This window comes from Quercus robur, chromosome 5, assembly GCF_932294415.1.
Source record: "Quercus robur chromosome 5, dhQueRobu3.1, whole genome shotgun sequence".
NCBI classification, from domain to species: domain Eukaryota; kingdom Viridiplantae; phylum Streptophyta; class Magnoliopsida; order Fagales; family Fagaceae; genus Quercus; species Quercus robur.
Genome location: NC_065538.1, coordinates 88829607 through 88847126, shown reverse-complemented (window position 1 = coordinate 88847126; position 17520 = coordinate 88829607). Strand labels below are relative to the sequence as shown.

Sequence of the window (17520 nt, the reverse complement as noted above, 5' to 3'; positions counted from 1 at the left end):
CCCTCGGGGTACAGTTTGCTGAGTACTTTTAGAGGATAAGGAGGTCTTTGTGCGTAAAACCTCTCCTTTGGTATTCTGGCTCTCTCTTTTTCCAATAGAGCCGCTACTTCAGCCATGGTAATGAAACGCTGTTCTGCATTCTGTGGGACACCTCCTGCCAGTGTCTCCTCTCTGTCTGCCGTATGATCTGGGTCATGTTGGCTGCCTTTCTCTTTTATTTTGCCTGCCTTTAGTTGACGGATCTCTTCCATCATTCGTTAATGCGAGTGCTGTAATGATTGCAATACTTTGATGAAGGTGTTGACATTATTCGCGAGGACTTTTATCTGAGGCTGAGGATCAGCCCCCGTTCTATTGGCACCTTCTGTTTGGTTAAGTTGCTGTTGGTGAGGCGTTGTTAGCCTGGATTCTGCTTATGAGGGTACGACACTCATATTCCGTGTCGTCCTGGACTTTGGTGGCATTGTTTGCGAGGGGCTTTGTTTTCTTTTCTTTCTGCCCCTATCTGCTTCCCAACTCCCCAGTGAAGTCGCCAATTTAATGTAGGGGCCTTTTTTTGCGTATTGTGCGTTGGGCTGGGCTGCCTCCTGCGATAATGGGCCTGAATGTTTCTGAGTAAAGGAGTTGGGACCGGTCCAACTGTAACTCAACTTGGGTCGGTTTGTGCACAAACTATGTCTCATCTGCCAGAAGTAGGCTTACGACAAGCAGAATTGTTTCAGATGAGTTACGACAGGCAGATATAATAATAATAACAAAAACAGAGTACTCTGACTATTTAAATAAAATGGCGAAGTAATCCCTACTTATAAAGCATAATTACAGTCGTGATAATGTCATTTACAGAGAAAGTAAGGGAGAACGAAAATAATATGAACTAATCAAGAATGGGCACAAAATCAAGTTTTAAGTTTGGTCTGCAGAAGCAAAACCAAAGAGGGGAGAACGCCATCTCTCAATGCAAATAATCTCCCAGGAAAAGATCCTGCCGTGGGGATTAATGGCTTTAAGGGAGTCAGACTTGAATGGTTAATGCCCAAAAGGAATCATTGTTATGTTTTGGAAGAGAGCAGGATTTAAAGGGGGAGAGAGGGAAATCGACCTACTGGTACATGCCCATCGTGTTATCTCTCTTTTTTCCTCAATTTCCTCTCTTCTTTCCTCTGTTTTCTCTCTTATCTTTTTTCTTTTCTTTTCTTGTTTTCTTTTACTCTGCTTTCTTTTTACTCCGTGAATGCCCTCTGTATTTCGATCCTTTTTTCAGGGCACGGCAAGGGTCATTTTATAGTGCCTACCGTGGCCAGTTTTTTACCACTTTTCCCCTTAACCGCCTTTGTCTGGTCTGGGCGTACTTGCCGACCACCAAGTCTGTGTGACACTCACCATTGCTAGATAAAGGCAGGTTTGTTTCATTCGTCAGTCCACCGTAACACTCTTACCTGCCACGGTATAAATGCTTTCTCTCTCTTTCCCTCAAGGCATGCACCTAACAGTTCCCCCCTCATCCTTGCCTCTTTTGGGTGGTCTGTCATCCCAGCAGGACGTACCTCCCAAAAGGGCTTGGGCAGGAGCCACAAAATAGGTATTTTGCCCTCTCCCCACCACCAAACCATACCCCATTTACCTCTTACCTTTGGCCCATAACCCCATCACGTCCCATATTGGCTGGATATAAGCTGGTGGTGTCTGGGCCTTGCGCGTGTTTTCCTTTCAGATATGTCCAAAAGTCTGCCTGCTACTCATGTGTTTGCCATGATCTGGAGGCTCACCGTCCATGTTTTTTGACCTCTTATGTGGGTTTTTCTTTGTTTTCTTGCTCTATTCAAGAGCTAGAATTTGTCTGATGATGGGCCTTACATTTCTTTGACCCACTCTTGGTTTTCTTTATTTCTTGCAATGTTGTGTTGTTATTCCTGCCGTAATAACTTAATCCTGCTGGGCCTCTTTTAGGCCAGCCGTTTATTCCTTCTCTTAGTGGCTTGTCATAACCACTGTTTTGCTTTTACTTATGGGCTCCTACGTCCCTTTGAGCTTTCCTTTGGGCATCCACGGCCCGTTTGCTTTCTTTGGGTTTCATCGGCCCATTTACTAATTCCACACTCCCATGGGCTTTTTACTAATTTCATTGGGCTTCCCTGACCTAATAACCTTATTCTCATCCTTGGGGTTCATGAGCCTGCCATAAACCCCTTACTCTCTTAATTTACATTGCCTTGCGCCTGCGGCGGCCCTTTCTCGCTTTTCTACCTCATACACTACCCATGAGATGCCATTTCTTTCTTTCCAGGCTTCTTTGAGCCCACTTGCCTCTTCAAGACCCATTTGTTTATTTGTTGGGCCTGTGATCCATTATTCCTTCCGCTTGGGCCTAATGGTTTTTTGCTATCTATTTTGTCAATTCCTTGTTGCCCTTATTATTAGGCTTTCTTTCTGTCTACCTGGGCTCTCACAAATGGCTCTCAACAATAAGTAATGTAGATTTTGGTAATGTGAGCTTCTTTGTAGTCTTGTATTATCGTAATCCTATATATGCACACAAAAAATGAACAAAATACCATAATTTTCACATTACGGTAATGTGACCGTAATGTAATAAATGAACATGGAGCAAACCAAACACCCCTTAAGATGAAGAAGGAATGTGCATACAATAAAATATATATATATATATATATATATATATATATATATATATGTGTGGCCAAAATGAGCATTTGCTCCTTTCGCCAAAACTTTCCAGTAAAACACCCATATTCTAAAACTATCTAGTAAAATGCCCTTGTTTTAAACTTGATTTTCTAAAAATCGAGTTTCAATGAAAAACTCGATTTTTAGAAAATCGAGTTATGTGAAATTAAACTTAAATAAAATAAAAATAAAATAAAAATACATGGAACTCGAGTTCCATTGAAGGAACCTGAGTTCCATGTAAAATTTCTCACATTACTCGATTTTCATCAAATCAAGTTTTCCATTGAAAAACTCGAGTTCCATTTAAGGAATTTGAGTTTCATGTAAAATTTCTCACATTACTCGATTTTCATCAAATCGAGTTTTCCATTGAAACTCAATTTTCATCAAATCAAGTTTTCCATTGAAACTCGATTTTCTAAAAATTGAGTTTCTAAATAGGGACATTTTGCTAGATAGTTTCATATTATTGAATTAATACAAATTTACTAACCTACAAGTCATTTCACTAAATTATGTGTCATTTAGGACAATTCAAATATTGCTACCTAAATGACATATACGATTGAATCCAATTCAGCATGTCATTTCACTAAACTATGTGTCATTCATAATTGTGTTCACTCTAGGTTGCAAAACTACATCTCATGAAGTTTTAGCCAAGACAAACGACATTATTTGGAGCAAATTAGCCTGCTCAATTTTTGGTTCAACCAAATGACTAAACTTGAGTTTTGGATTGGTCCACAAATAATTCTGGTACCACGCACTTTATCACAACTATTTTAAGTGGCAGACTGAGTGGTAGAGAAACAATGATAAATTCATGTGATAGTAAGAGATAGTCAATTATGGCCTGCCAAATAGGATAGTTGTGATGAAGTGTGTGTGAAAATGTGTGATACTACCTAGAATTATTCTTGGCCACAACCTAGATTCAGTTTGGACCAACTTTATATATTTTCTTGATAAGTTAAATCAATATTCTATTATAACTTATTATCTAGGTATTTATTTACATATTATTTATATTCATATACTATATGTGGGGCCCGAGAATTTGTGGGCCCGGCCCACTTCATAATAGGGCCCAGGATCCAAGCCAAGGAAAATAATTTCCGAGGACGCAAAGTATAAATCCGGACAAGGCCCACATATATGGCCGAGGACGATTTTATGCTCGGCACCTCACAAAACGCTTAAAGAAAAGAACAAAATCAGTACAAGGGCAGGACAAGGGAAAAAGCTGCCAACATCTTAGTACAGAACCCTGCATCTGACAAGCCCATGCTCCAAACCATGCTATTTAACTTTTCCAACCACCCCCAACCACTCGATGTATGGATTGATAGGACAGGTCTATACCCCAGAAAAGTGAAACTTACACGTGGATACCAAAAGGGAAGTGAACACTAGTATAAAAGGAAAAGAGAGCCAAGGGGAAGGGATCCCCGTGAAGGAGGGAAAAATCCTACAAAAGGAAGAAGGGGAAGGATACTATGCTCCTCGGACTACGTCCGAGGACTCAAATCCTACAATCCGCACCAATGGAATGCTTAGCTAGTCAAGCCAAGTCCGCACATATATAAGCTTCCATAAAAACCACGACTAAACCGCTGAACTGTGACCAAGGTCCTGCCTTTCAAGCCCACTCTCTACAAATCATATTGTTAGGGCCCTTTACATACGAGTTCAATGTCATTCTTGAGTCGTTAAATAATCGTGTCCCTACACTATACCTTAAGGATGTCATCATTAAAAAAAATTTGTAAAAAAATTGTTAAAGGATGTGATCTACTAATTTGTTTACCATTTTAATTTTTTAATTTTTTTTTGCAAAATATTCCCAATTTTTAATCTAAATTTTAACTGAATCAATGACCAAAGCCTAAATGTTCATTCGGCAAAACATTTTTACCTTTTGTTTTAGTTTCTTTTCATAAAAAAAAATAATAACAAAATTAAAATTATTTTTTTTTGGTTGAAAATAAGCTAATTTTAATCTTTTTTGACAAAAAAAATTAGAATAAAAGCTATTAAAAATTATATATTTTTTTTGGTCTCATTTTTAACTAATAAGCTTCCAAAAACTATGGGATTCCAAACAAATACCATATTAGATCAAGTTTCAACCTAAATTAATAAATATGCATCAAGTACAAAATTCTAAAATTTATTATTTATTTATTGAGTACTGTAGCCTTAGTAGCTTGTAGATCTTTTTACATATATTTGAGAAGAGAATTTTATAGGATCATTTGGGACATCTAAAATATCACCCCAAAAGAGAGAGAGATAGCTAGCCCCTCTCATTCTCATTTCTCATTTCTCATTTCTCATTTCACACCCTAGGAAATGTAATCAATGTGATTCGCACTCTATATCCATTTCCTGTCCAATCAAAACGGTTGTTATCCATTTCCATTTTCGTTTTCAACACGTATTAAAAACTTGCCTCACCTACGACCCGTGTTTAACCCAAGGATGTTGATACCGTACCGTACCGTACCGGCCAGTACGGCCGGAATTCTTCGTACCGGTCGATGAACCGGTACCAAAACACCTTCAAAATGTACCGCTCAAGATACCGGCCTATACCGGACAATACCGGAGTATACCGGACGTTTCGGCCGGAAAAGAGAAATTCGGCCGGTACAAAAACTGAAAGGAAAAATAGAAGAAATGCATGATTTGAACAAACCCCAGTGCAGCAAGTTGCCACCACATTGACATCGCCAATTAGATCTTCTTCTTCCTTTTTTTTTCTTTTTCTTCTTCTCGTCTATTGTCCTTCTCCATTGCTCTGATTTCTTCTCTTTGTTTGCTGAACAATGAACATTGCTATGTGGTATCTCCTTCTTTGTTTTGTGCTATTTGAAATTTCTTAAGCCCTTTTACACGTGACTAGCCTTGGAAATGTTGAAAACTTATATTTTTTTAATAAAAGATGGGCTGAATGGTTCAGCCTTTTAGCTTCTTTTCAGTTTTAAGCCCCACATTATGTGATATTGTGATGCATTAATTGCATCACATCAATAGAACCTTATAGGTTTTTTTTTTTTTTTTTTTTTTTTTTTTTTTTTTTTAAGTAGCAACTTTTTAGTTTTGTTTGTATGATGAATAATTAAGTTTTTTGTTTTTTATATTGTATATTTTTTTTTTTCTTTATATGCAAAGAACAATTGAATTAATGTTTTATGGTAAACAAAGATTTTTAAGGTAATGTTTTATGGTAAATAGAGATTTTGTGTGTGTATATATTTATATATATATATTAAATATATAAAATAGCAGTAAACCTGAAACGGTACACTGGTATTGACCGGTATCCGAAATATATCGTATCGCTGGCCAAACCGGTACAGCCTCCGGTACGGTATTGACACCCTTGGTTTAACCAAAATTGATATCATCGTGAGGCAAGTTTTTAATACGTGTTGAAAACGAAAATGGAAATGTCCTCTTCACGTACAGTCTCCTTCATTTTGATGTATAACTGTATAAGTCTTAGTGTTCGTCTTCCTTTTCCTATTCCTCTTCGCCTAAAAGAACACGTGAAACAACTTGAAAATATAATTGTTCGCTTTTCCAAAGATATGTTCACTAATTACCACACTTCTAATTTCTTAAGCACTGTGTTTAATTTTTATTGTTTGTTTGTTTCTTAATTATACTCATACTTTCTTAATCAATGAACGGTAAAAATATCAAGAAGATTTTATCCTTCAAACTCTAAATTTATATTTTATAATATCTAAATTTATTGAAATATTAAATAAGTACACCTTTTTATTTAAATTTTATGCCCGAACATAGTATTTGATTTTTAACATATAACTATTCTTGGTTTTGTTAACACTAAGTTTGATTTTAATTTAATCATTATAATTTGATATTTAAGGCAAGATTTCTTTTATTTGTACATTTTTTTTTCATAAATATAAATGTTTACTAGAAAATATGCACATGGATATAAAATTTCTTTTATAAGAGAGAGAGAGAGAGAGAGAGAGAGAGATAGAATAATACATTAATAATTATTAGTAGTTTTGAATCTCAACATGCAAGAAGAATGAATTTTAATGAAAAAATACATTATGATATTAAAAAATTTATATAAAAAATAAAAGAAAAATTAACGGATACCCTAATGACATTATTTTAGAAAATATCTTTAGAAACTTTTTATGCGAAAAGAAAAAAGCAATTGTTTTTTTTTTATTCAATTTTTTATATTTTCCATGAAAATGATATTAAAATTTTCCTAAAATTATTCATTAACAAATGTTCTAAGGACACTATTAATAGAACTCAATAACAAAATATTTAATAAAAAAATATAACTCGCTCTAGGTCCCAAAATGAAGGAATCTGTGCCTGATATAGGTCTCATAAAATAACTTCCCTAACTCCTCATGAGTCTTGCTAAGGCACAAACGCAAGTATTTTTCTCCCTATATATAGGTTTGTTTGGATACCGCTTATTGCTCAAAACTGAAAATACTGTAGCAAAATAATTTTTAAATTTGTGAATAGTGCCGTAAGACCCAATTTTTTTTATAAAAAATAAATTTTACTAAAATTTGTATATACGGATCCCTATAACACGAGATAGATTTCATTTGTATGGGCTATATAATATAATATAACATTGTATCAAAAATATATATAAATATATATATATATATATATATATAAAACGAGATTAATTTAGACTTTGAAAAACAGGCATTAATAATTACGTATTTAGGAAAATAGTTAAAATTATTATAAATTTTAACTACATAATACTTATAAATTGATATGACAAAAATATATATGGTGTCACTTAAAATTTAGTAAAATTAGTAGTTTCAATAACATCACTCTTTATTTGTAATCTATATATATATATATATATATATATATAAAATCGAAGTCTCTGCTGGCACCACAATTTTCCACGTCAACACAATATTTAAAAAATAAAAAATAAAAACAAAAACATTATAACTCCTCAAAACCCTAGCAACCTTACCCCTCTCTCAAGTTAAGAAATATAAAACCACGGTTTCTGCAAACTCTCTCTCTCCAAACGTAAATATCAAATTCAACCCCTTTAATTTCTTTTTATATTTTTTAGGCTTCTATAGAGTTATAGTGAGTTATGTTGATTTTGTTTTTTGTATGTGTGTATAGATGGTCATAATAATCCGGTATTCCAAGAAAAGTTTGTGTTTTCGTTAATTGAAGGCCTTAGAGAGATAAGTGTTGTAGTTTGGAACAGCAATATAAAAGACGATTTCATTGGCAACGGAAAGTAATTACTTTGTCTCATATTTTTGTTTTTGAAATGATTTTGTGTGCTTTTTAGACCCTTTTGGATCAAGAATTAAACCAAAATTCTAACTGCGCTATCATAAAATATTATTATTAGTATGAATTTTATGGAGTTATAGTGTTCATGAATTAAACCAAAATTCTTTTAAATTATCTATAATATTTTGTCCTCCGAAAATTCTCTCTTTAATTTTCGTATATTGTGTTTCTTAAGCTATAGAGAGATTTTTTTTGTTTCTTATTTTCAATAATAAATCATTTTATTGCAATACCGGTAATTGTTTGAGAAATCCAATATGTTCATATCTCTATAGAATAAAGAATAGTAGAAGCCAATTTTATTACAACTACTTAAATTGAGTTGACTTAATTCCGTACAATTACAAATTATAGCATGAAAGATAATGAAATTAATTGTTGTAATTTTTATTTTCTTTCCATGTTTTGAATTTCCTCTATATTATTATTACAACTGAGCAAAGATTGAGAAAGTAACATTACTACTCTAATTTGAAGTTTAATGCGTCATTCTCAAGTCATGGTCTTTATTTATATATTTGCAGTTTATATTTCTAACCGTTGATGAGAAATTAAGGCTTAATTGCACAATATGTGTAAATTCTTCAGAATGCTACTTTAAATAATAAGTTAATGTGTCTCTTACATTTGGGTATTAGTTAGAATTATTTTCAAATGATTGTACCAATAAAAGTGAATGTGTATAAATTTTGTTTAACCATCCCATGCATCGCACGGGTTAGCGACTAGTATTCCTAATTCCTATTATTTTGTATCTTAAAAAGAACTCCTATTATTTTAATGAATCATAATACTGTTTATATATCATAATATATGTGTCTAGCACAAAAACTGCACCTTAAAAACGTGGCTATATTATATCATACAACTATAGTAGCTGTAGCTGTTATCATTTTTGCTTGTAATAGGCGGTAGACAATGGAAGGCACATCGAAATTTCATTTATGAATGTAAAATTAATAAATAAAGAAAAAGAAGAAGAATTGAAAGAGTTGAGAGAGTAGTCAATTAATATTATCAATGATAAAGAGATGGTGGGTTGGTACATTGAATAAAAATTAATAATAAAATAAAAAGGTAATTACAAACAGTAGATAAAGATCACCATCATAATATAATACAACAAAGTAAAAGAAAAAGTTGCGAAGCGAACGATTGTCCAATCCCACTAGGCATTGAGCACACTTAGTTACATACACAAGTACGCATATATATGACTTCCAAGGTTCCAACTCCACCATTTGAAGCCGTCCAAATTGAACAAAGCACGACAAATAAGCAATTAAATAGCACAATGTTGGAGATAATCAAAAGTCAAGGGTCTAAAGAGATGAGCAGCTTCAGTCTCTATCAACTCCACTTGGCCTTTCAAGAGGTGCACGTACACAACCCAGTCACCGTTGCAACTTGGACTTGGCATTGGCATCACATACCCTGAGTCACCTCCCCATGGAAAATGGTATGACCCAAATATTGGCTTACCCCATCCAAAATCCACCTTTGACTCTGGGAACCTTTGCCCTGATGATACCACAAAAGCTGGTCCATCTTCACTCCCACTACAATATATCTTAGCCAACCCTGGCACTGGACGATGAGACTCCACCCAATCTATGAGCCCCAAGAAATGTTCCTTGGTCACTGCACCATCCAAGAAATCATGAACTTCATTGGCCACATAACTCAATGGATTTTCATCAATCTCATTTACTTCCTTGCCTCCATAAGGTATGGATAGCACATTTCCAAAGTAAGACCCCATGAGTGAAGCTTTGTCTATATCTCCATCACTTAACCTTGTCCTACCATCCACAACAATGCCCATTTTGGTTACCTTTTTGTCCACATTGTTAAGAATAGCATGTTTAGCAACCATCTTCCACAAGAAGGCACTAAAGGACTCTAGTTTAGTCCTCCTGCAACCATTGGTTGTGGTAGCTAGTGATTGGAGCAGGTTGAGTTGGTCAGCTTTAATGTAGTATATGCGGCTAATAAGATAATCATCGCCAGGTTGTGGGTCTTTGGGTGGAGGCAATGAGGTCACTGGAACATACATGTCGTTCAAAGATGGATGAATTGAACCAGGGCGTCTAGGATTGAGTAAAGAACGACGAAAACATGGCACCGTAGAGATGGGTTTAGACTGAGCCATCTCAGCCCATGACACAAGAAATAGGTTGGCCGAGTAGGCGTCTGCAATTCTATGGTCAAACGTGCACGCCACAACCAACCCACCACACTTGAGCTCGGTTGCCTGCATATTCCAAATATAAAACCAAAAATGTCAGTATTAGTATTTTTTTTTTTACTACGTGCCTTGTCAAACATTTAATATTTGACTAATTCGTCCTCACCAAATTCATGTACTTGTCGTGTTTATTTGGATTGGTTGCTGTTTTAATTTTAACAAGTTATTGGGTTAGTAGGTTATGACTTTTGGTATATAATAATTAATATCAAAAGGAGCCTTTCTTTTTTAATTAATTTTATTCTTTTTTTTTTCTCTCCGAAATATGATTAATTTATGAAGTTTGTTAGTCCTACATATATAATTGATTCCATTTTTTTATTACAAAAAAAAAAAAAAAAAAAATCCATTTTTTACAGCTTGTTTTTCTAAATAGTTAATTATAATTAACTATAGCAATATCACGTGTGTGAAAATAATGCCTTACTTTTGACAAATTCAATTAAAGTGAGTAAAAAAAATATTAATAATAATGTGAAATTTGATTCCTTTTACCAAAAAAATATATATATTAAATTTCATTTTTAACATAGACTTTATAGTCACGTGGAACCTACACATTATTAAGGAACTCATATCTGACACATAAGATATTTTCTTATCAAGCCAGGACCATTAGAAAATAAAACAATTTATCAGTTATTGTTCAATATCACGAACCATATAATTTAATTTTCACCCTCAAAAAAAATATATATAAATTAATTTAAATTAAAAAACTGAAAAAATAGAACACATATGAAATAGTAGCTAGGATTTGTTCAAAGCAATTATTGATCATTTTATTATAATATAATTGAAGCGGCAAATTAAGGTGCGGCAGCCGGCATGGTTTAGAAACAGAGGCAGACTGTGATTCTCAAAAAAAAAAAAAAGCATACTGAAACTACGAATATCCGTACGATCCAAATGAAACATATCATTCAAAGTTTCAAAACCAGCAGTTTGGCATTTGGGAAGAAGCCAAAAAGTAAAACGCATCTTTTTCATATTAGTTTCTTGTGTGGTGACGGTACATCAAACTTTGATCAGCCGCCTAATTTCGGATATTTGTGAGTTTGGATAACTTGGGGACCTCACAAGTTTTTTAATAAAGGAAATGTAACACCTAAACTGGATTCCATGAGATGCCTAAACAAAGACAAGGAATATTTCTGATTTAAAAACAAATTAAGTAATACTACTTCATTAAAAGTGGTTTTAATTAAGATAAAATCTATTTTTGGTTTTGATCTATTTATTTATAAATAGATAATCATAAATAAAATAAATCAAAAAGGCATAATGTTTTTTTCAAAGTAGTGTCAAAAACTATTCTCATTTCTTATTATTTCAGATTTTTATTTCATCGCAAAATACTCTACTGGCTATTAAAATTGAATTGTTTGCATGTAAAGTTATGTGGCTAGCATCTTCCAAAAACACATTTTAGGGAGAAAAAAAAAATTATATCCAAAAAAAGTTTCCAGGATTTTCTCCCTTTAAAGGAAAAAAAAAGGGTTCATTTGAGATGTATTAGGGGTTGGAGAAAGATTGACGTTATAATGTGATAGGGACTTTTTATACACTAAGATAATTTTCGCTCTAGCAGGAGCCAAAAAATATTACCGCTATGTGTGTGTGCGTATGGGGTGTACGTGAATACATTGGGAATAAGAAACACGTGACGAACCTGGACAGCGAGCACACCATTCTTCTTCTTGGGCACAAGTTTGCCTTCAATGGTGTCATCAGGGTTATAAAAGTCGAGGTCTTTAAGCTCTGCCTCAGCAAAAGCTTCGACAAAGTCCACACCACGGTTATTGCAAAGAATCTCAGGTTCACCAACAGGGTTTGACACCACCTCACCAGCAAAAGCATAGTATGTCACGAGAGCTTGGGCCAAGGCCTTCTTAAGAACCCCAACCATGGAGCCAAAATTATTAGAGAGGTCCTTTCCCAGTAAGCTGGTGTTCTTCTTGTAACAGAAAAACACACCCACATCAACTGGGGGTAGAAGCAAGTCTAGGTTGGATAGTGGTAGCCAATGCTCTTGCAGTGGCAGCACTGCTGCCACAACCTCCCTCTTGCTCACTTTCACATTCAACTCTCCTCCTCCTCCTCCTTCTGAACCCATGTTTACAGAGAGAAAGAGAGACAGCAGTAAGAGACTATAAGAGTATAAGACAATAGTTTTGAAATATGGTTGATGGGGTTTGATAGGGGAGTGGATATATAGAGGCCCCTGTGTGGGACTGTGTGTGACATTTTTCTTAATTAATCATTTAGTCAAGGTAGGCCTTTGTAGAATAGAAAAGTATTACACCTAGGAAATAGCTATGCAACTGGGTTTGGATTCAGCGGAAACGTTTTCTTTTTTTTTTTGCTTTCACGCATTTAAGGGAGCAAAATTTATTATTTATGAAACAAATTTTACTGTTACATATTGTTCTGTCGCTGTTTACATACTATTCATCACTGTAGCAATACTGTTTATATATTAAAAAATTATTAAAAATAGGTTTTACGGTACTATTTATATATTTAAAAATTATTTTGCTACAGTGTTTTCAGTTTCAGTAACAATAAGTTCAATCCAAACGGACCCTAAGCCAACTACCCAAAATCAATTTGCACAAGTATCTTTTCTTTTTCTTTTTTTGGATAAACTTTTTTAAATCTTTTCTTCTTATAAACATTTTTTTTTTCTTTTGGTAAAAACGGAAATCTTTTAGCTAGTAAAGCTAGAAAATGGAAAATATGAAATACAAGACAGTTCGTATAAATAAAAGAAAAAGATAATCACGACAGTAGCTGATTGTTCAAAGCAAAGGCTTTGGCTTCTCCAACGTGGGATTGGCACTTACATACAGCCCTTGCGATACCAACAAAGTAACTGCCGTGTTTAAAAAATCAATAATATAAACAAAGAAAGCAAAGGGTGTATAATTTAATTTGGACCCTTTCTGCGTATTTGTATAATTTTATGCACCTAGCTTAACAAGGACTCACTCTCATCAACCAATAAAAAAAAAATATACTCATTTTACTTACAACCACCTAATCGCTGGATTTAATCTGAACTTTGGAGGATCTCACTATCAACTACACGGGTTAAGCAAGTGGTAGTGGACTTTAATTAATCTCCACCTTTTATTTAGTTAATGGACAATTTGACAGTTTCTTATTAAAACAAAATGAAATTTCAATTAAAAAAATATTGGATGTCACTATCAACTACACAGGTTTAGCTTATTTTTAGTTCTTTTTTAACTGGATATCTCCTTTTATTTTAAATACACAATAGCAAGTGATAATGGACTTTAATTTCCACATTTTTATTTAGTTAGTGAGCAATGTGACAGTTTCTCATTAAAGTAAAAGGAGATTTCAATTAAAAAAGTACTGAAAATAAATCAAACCCTAACTACACTTAGACTTATAATAAACTTTTGAGTCGCAATTTTTGACTTTTGTCATAACTTTGATGTGATAAATTATGAGTAATTGTTTATTACTTTCATATTGTTTGCCAATTTTTTTTTTCACAACAAAGAAATTGCATGACAATACTTGCATCGTCTATTTTATTATTGTTATTTTGTTGTCCAAAGAAACAATAAAAACTTTAGGGAAAATGCTAGGGACAAAAAAAAAAAAAAAAAAAAAAAAAACAAACAAACAAACAAATTACTTGCTAACATGCCAAGTTTTGATTAGACTAAATCACTTTTATATGAGTCAACCACTCACAATTTTTTATAACACAATAAGTCTAGATATGCAATAAATTTTATAAAAAAAATATTCCCTAATGTCTTCATGATAGGTGGTGATTGTTATTCAATTAAGTAATGTTGGTGAATCCTAAAAAAAGGCACATCAAGCCACATCATCAATTATGTAAATCAACTACAACAAATTGATGCTACGGGGATATTACATCAAAGAAGTGATTCTGTAGGAATATTACAAATTTCATTACGTAAATTTTACAAACCAATATGTCAACTTTTAAATGTTATACAAAAATCATCAATTACATTTATTTTCACGTTAATTTGTAAATCATTTATAATAAAATTTATAGTAATTTAAAAAAATTTCTAAAGAAAAAAAAAAAGTTTGAAGAGTAGTCTACATGTAACCAAATCATGTTTAGGAAAGTTATATATATATATGGCTCATCCTCACAATTAGAGGTAAGGTTAGGTTTGGGGTATTTTCCAGCCCGATCCAACTTTCTTAAATCGGAAAATCTCCAACCTAACTTGAAGGCATTGGTGGAGTTGTCGAATCAAGGAAGGGAAATTTTGTTAAGCCCGATAAAAGTTTGATGTTTTCTTTCAACTATTTGAAATTTTGTTATTTTGCCTACATATGACATTTTTTTTCATTAAAAATGTGTTTTTTTTAAATTTGATTTTGAATTGATAGATATTGAAAATTGTATAACACAATGCAATAAAAATTTAATTATTGCTTTGTGTTATATAATAATAATAAGAATAATAATAATAGAGTTTAGTTCAAGTTAAACTTAATGCAACTTTAAATAATATTATATCACTCAATATTTTATCAAAATAAAACAATTTTAAAACCAATAAGGAAATTGGCACGGCCACCAAACAAAATTGATAATTTTGGTATAGCTATAAAAAAAATTATATATATAAAATTATATTTGGTATGTAAATGGCATATGTAAGAAAACTTTACCATTTTCACACAAAAAGCAAGCTGCATCCGAGCTTCTAAATCTCAACTATTGCAAAAATATTTTCAATAGTGCTACAATGCAATTCTACATGTAAAATTGCACTGTAGACTATTGTTTAGGTTTTTTAATCAAATTTATTCTTTCTCTCTCCTTATACATCTCAACTCTCTCTCTCTTTCCTAACATTTCGTCTCCCTCTCTCTATCTCTGAATTGCTCTCAACTCTCACTCTCTATCTTGGTGCCGGTGGTTGGGCCTCCACGCCAGTGGATCAGTGGTTTTTTTTTTTTTTTTTTTAATTTTTTACTGTGATCGGCGGGTTCTGTGGTTGTTCTGTGGGTATGGCTGAAGTGGGTTGTGGGTTGCTCAGATTAGTGATGGGTTTGGTGGAGATTGGCATGGGTCACGGCATTGTAGGTTGCGGGTTGCTCAGATTGGGTTGTGGGTTGCTCAGATTGGCGATGGGTTTGGTGGAGATCGGCGTGGGTCACGGCGAGGTCATGGCGAGGTCACGGCGCTGGATTTTGGATTCCACATGGTTGGACTTTGGTTCTTCTCAGTTTTGCATTTTTTTTTTTCCTTCTGTTGTGAAGCTGGGTTTTTTTTTAATATGGGTTTTTGTTCCGGTGGGATTTTGGTAGACAGTGGGCAGTGGTGGCGTGATGGGTATGGTGGAGGCGCGGTGGTGGTGACTGGGTAGTGGAGGTGTTGTGCTAGAGGTTGAGGGAAGGTACATACAAACTTATTTGGTCCTTTGTGGCATTCAAGGGGGTAAGTGAAATGGGCTCATTATTATATTTTTATTTTCTTCTCTCTTTTTTTGACTCAGAACTGGTCGTTCTTGTCACATCCTCAATTTCCGCTGCAAACGTCCTATGGTAGCTTTTTACGGTCAAATTCCACTGCCTAGACTTTTAACAACCATGCTTCCGACAAAAATGCAGTAATAGATCATAGAAATGGTACATTTCGAATATAGCCAAAGGGACATTTATTTTGACCAACATAGCCAAATGCATCATCATCACTTCAATAATTTTATACAAATGCATCATCTCACTTGAATATATGATGATGATGCATTTGTATAAAATTAAAATGACTCACTGGTGCGACTAAAGTCTATCATATGATATAAGTAATTATTTAGCAACGTGAAAAAAAATTAAAAAATTAAAAAAAGAAGAAGAAAAAGAAGAGGAAGTCGGAATTACAATATAGGTAACGTACTTCCTATTTGGTTTTTATGTTGATGAACTAGTACTAATTAATGATCAGTTAGTACTATTTTTCTTTTCTTAAGAAAGAAGCAAAGCGAATATATATCCAAATGCTGTAAGTTGTTTATCTTGAATGAGTAATCTACAATATTATATTGAATGAGTAATCTATATTCTATAGACAATATTTTTCTCAATAAACTTCATAATCGTTGGTTCTTATATAGGTCAATTGTTACCACCACCACTCTATTCAAAAAAAAAAAAAAAAATCATTAATACCACTTTATTATCCACCATTAATATTTTGTCACATAGATAATTGTAAAGCATTTTTTAATTTTATGCTATTTTGATTTGGGGATATTAGAAAAATAATAGTAGAAAAAAAAAAATCTAATTTTCTATCATATGTATTTAGTTGAGAGAATGAAAAAATGAGGGATAAAAATCTCTCTTCTGTAATTGAAAAATAAGAATATGAATAATATAATTTATATAAATTTACTCTTATAGGCCTATTAAATAAAATAAATAAATAAATAAATAAAAACCTCTAGATATGTATGGAGGGACGATGTAGATGGGTAATTTACCATCAAAGACCCTCTCCCTCCTTCCCTATTTTCTCCTCACTTTTATTAATTTCTCTCATTTTCATTTCCCACTTTTCACCCGACCAAACTAAAGTCACTATTAGACTTATTGGTATTGAATTAGAGTTTTTCTACAAAAACAACAAAGTCTGAGTAAAAAAGTTTATAATAACGAATTATTGCGCAATGAACGTACTAGTACTCCAGTGGGAAAGGAATGGTGTGAGGAGTAAAGCCACAGGACTACTGTCATCTTGGAAGATTCGTTCCTTCATCCATATATATATATATATATATATATATATATATTGGTAAAAAGGAAAATGCATTCAAACTAGAAATTTACAATAGTTTGCCTGTTTCAGTCAAAATCTAACAAGAGATTTGGACGTCCCTCATGCTGCTTTTAGTTTATAAGGTTATACAGCCAAACAAGTAGCTAGTGCAGCAAAATTAAAAAAATGGTGCAGACGAAACTGACAAATGCAATAAAGCATGTTCGTTTCTTCTTGGCATTTTACATATATAAAAGAAAGAAATAAACATGAACAATCTAACAGCACCATATATATATATATATATATATATATATATATATGTGTCGGTCAAATTAGGACAGCGCTTCCTTGCCTGCACCACTTTTCGTGTCTGACCCTTTTTTTTTTTTTTTTTTATGTAAAACTGGCTCTATAAGTTTCTTGAGAT

At 33.3% G+C, this 17520-nt stretch overlaps 1 protein-coding gene across 1 annotated transcript; it reads right to left on the bottom strand.

Moving 5' to 3' along the window:
• Positions 1-9032: 9032 nt before the first annotated feature.
• Positions 9033-12496, bottom strand: LOC126727673 (coniferyl alcohol acyltransferase-like). The gene is made up of 2 exons (XM_050433596.1): positions 11970-12496; positions 9033-10303 (listed from the first exon to the last, which is right to left on the bottom strand). The coding sequence occupies exons 1-2, from the start codon at positions 12411-12413 to the stop codon at positions 9332-9334; spliced, it is 1416 nt and encodes a 471-aa protein (XP_050289553.1). The 5' UTR covers positions 12414-12496; the 3' UTR covers positions 9033-9331.
• Positions 12497-17520: the final 5024 nt, after the last annotated feature.

Coding starts and splice junctions, on each gene's coding strand:
- LOC126727673 (XM_050433596.1), bottom strand. CDS start 12,413: ATGGGTTCAGAAGGAGGAGGAGGAGGAGAGTTGAATGTGAAAGTGAGC. Junction 10,304..11,969: donor ATGGTGTGCTCGCTGTCCAG/GTTCGTCACGTG, acceptor TGGAATATGCAG/GCAACCGAGCTCAAGTGTGG.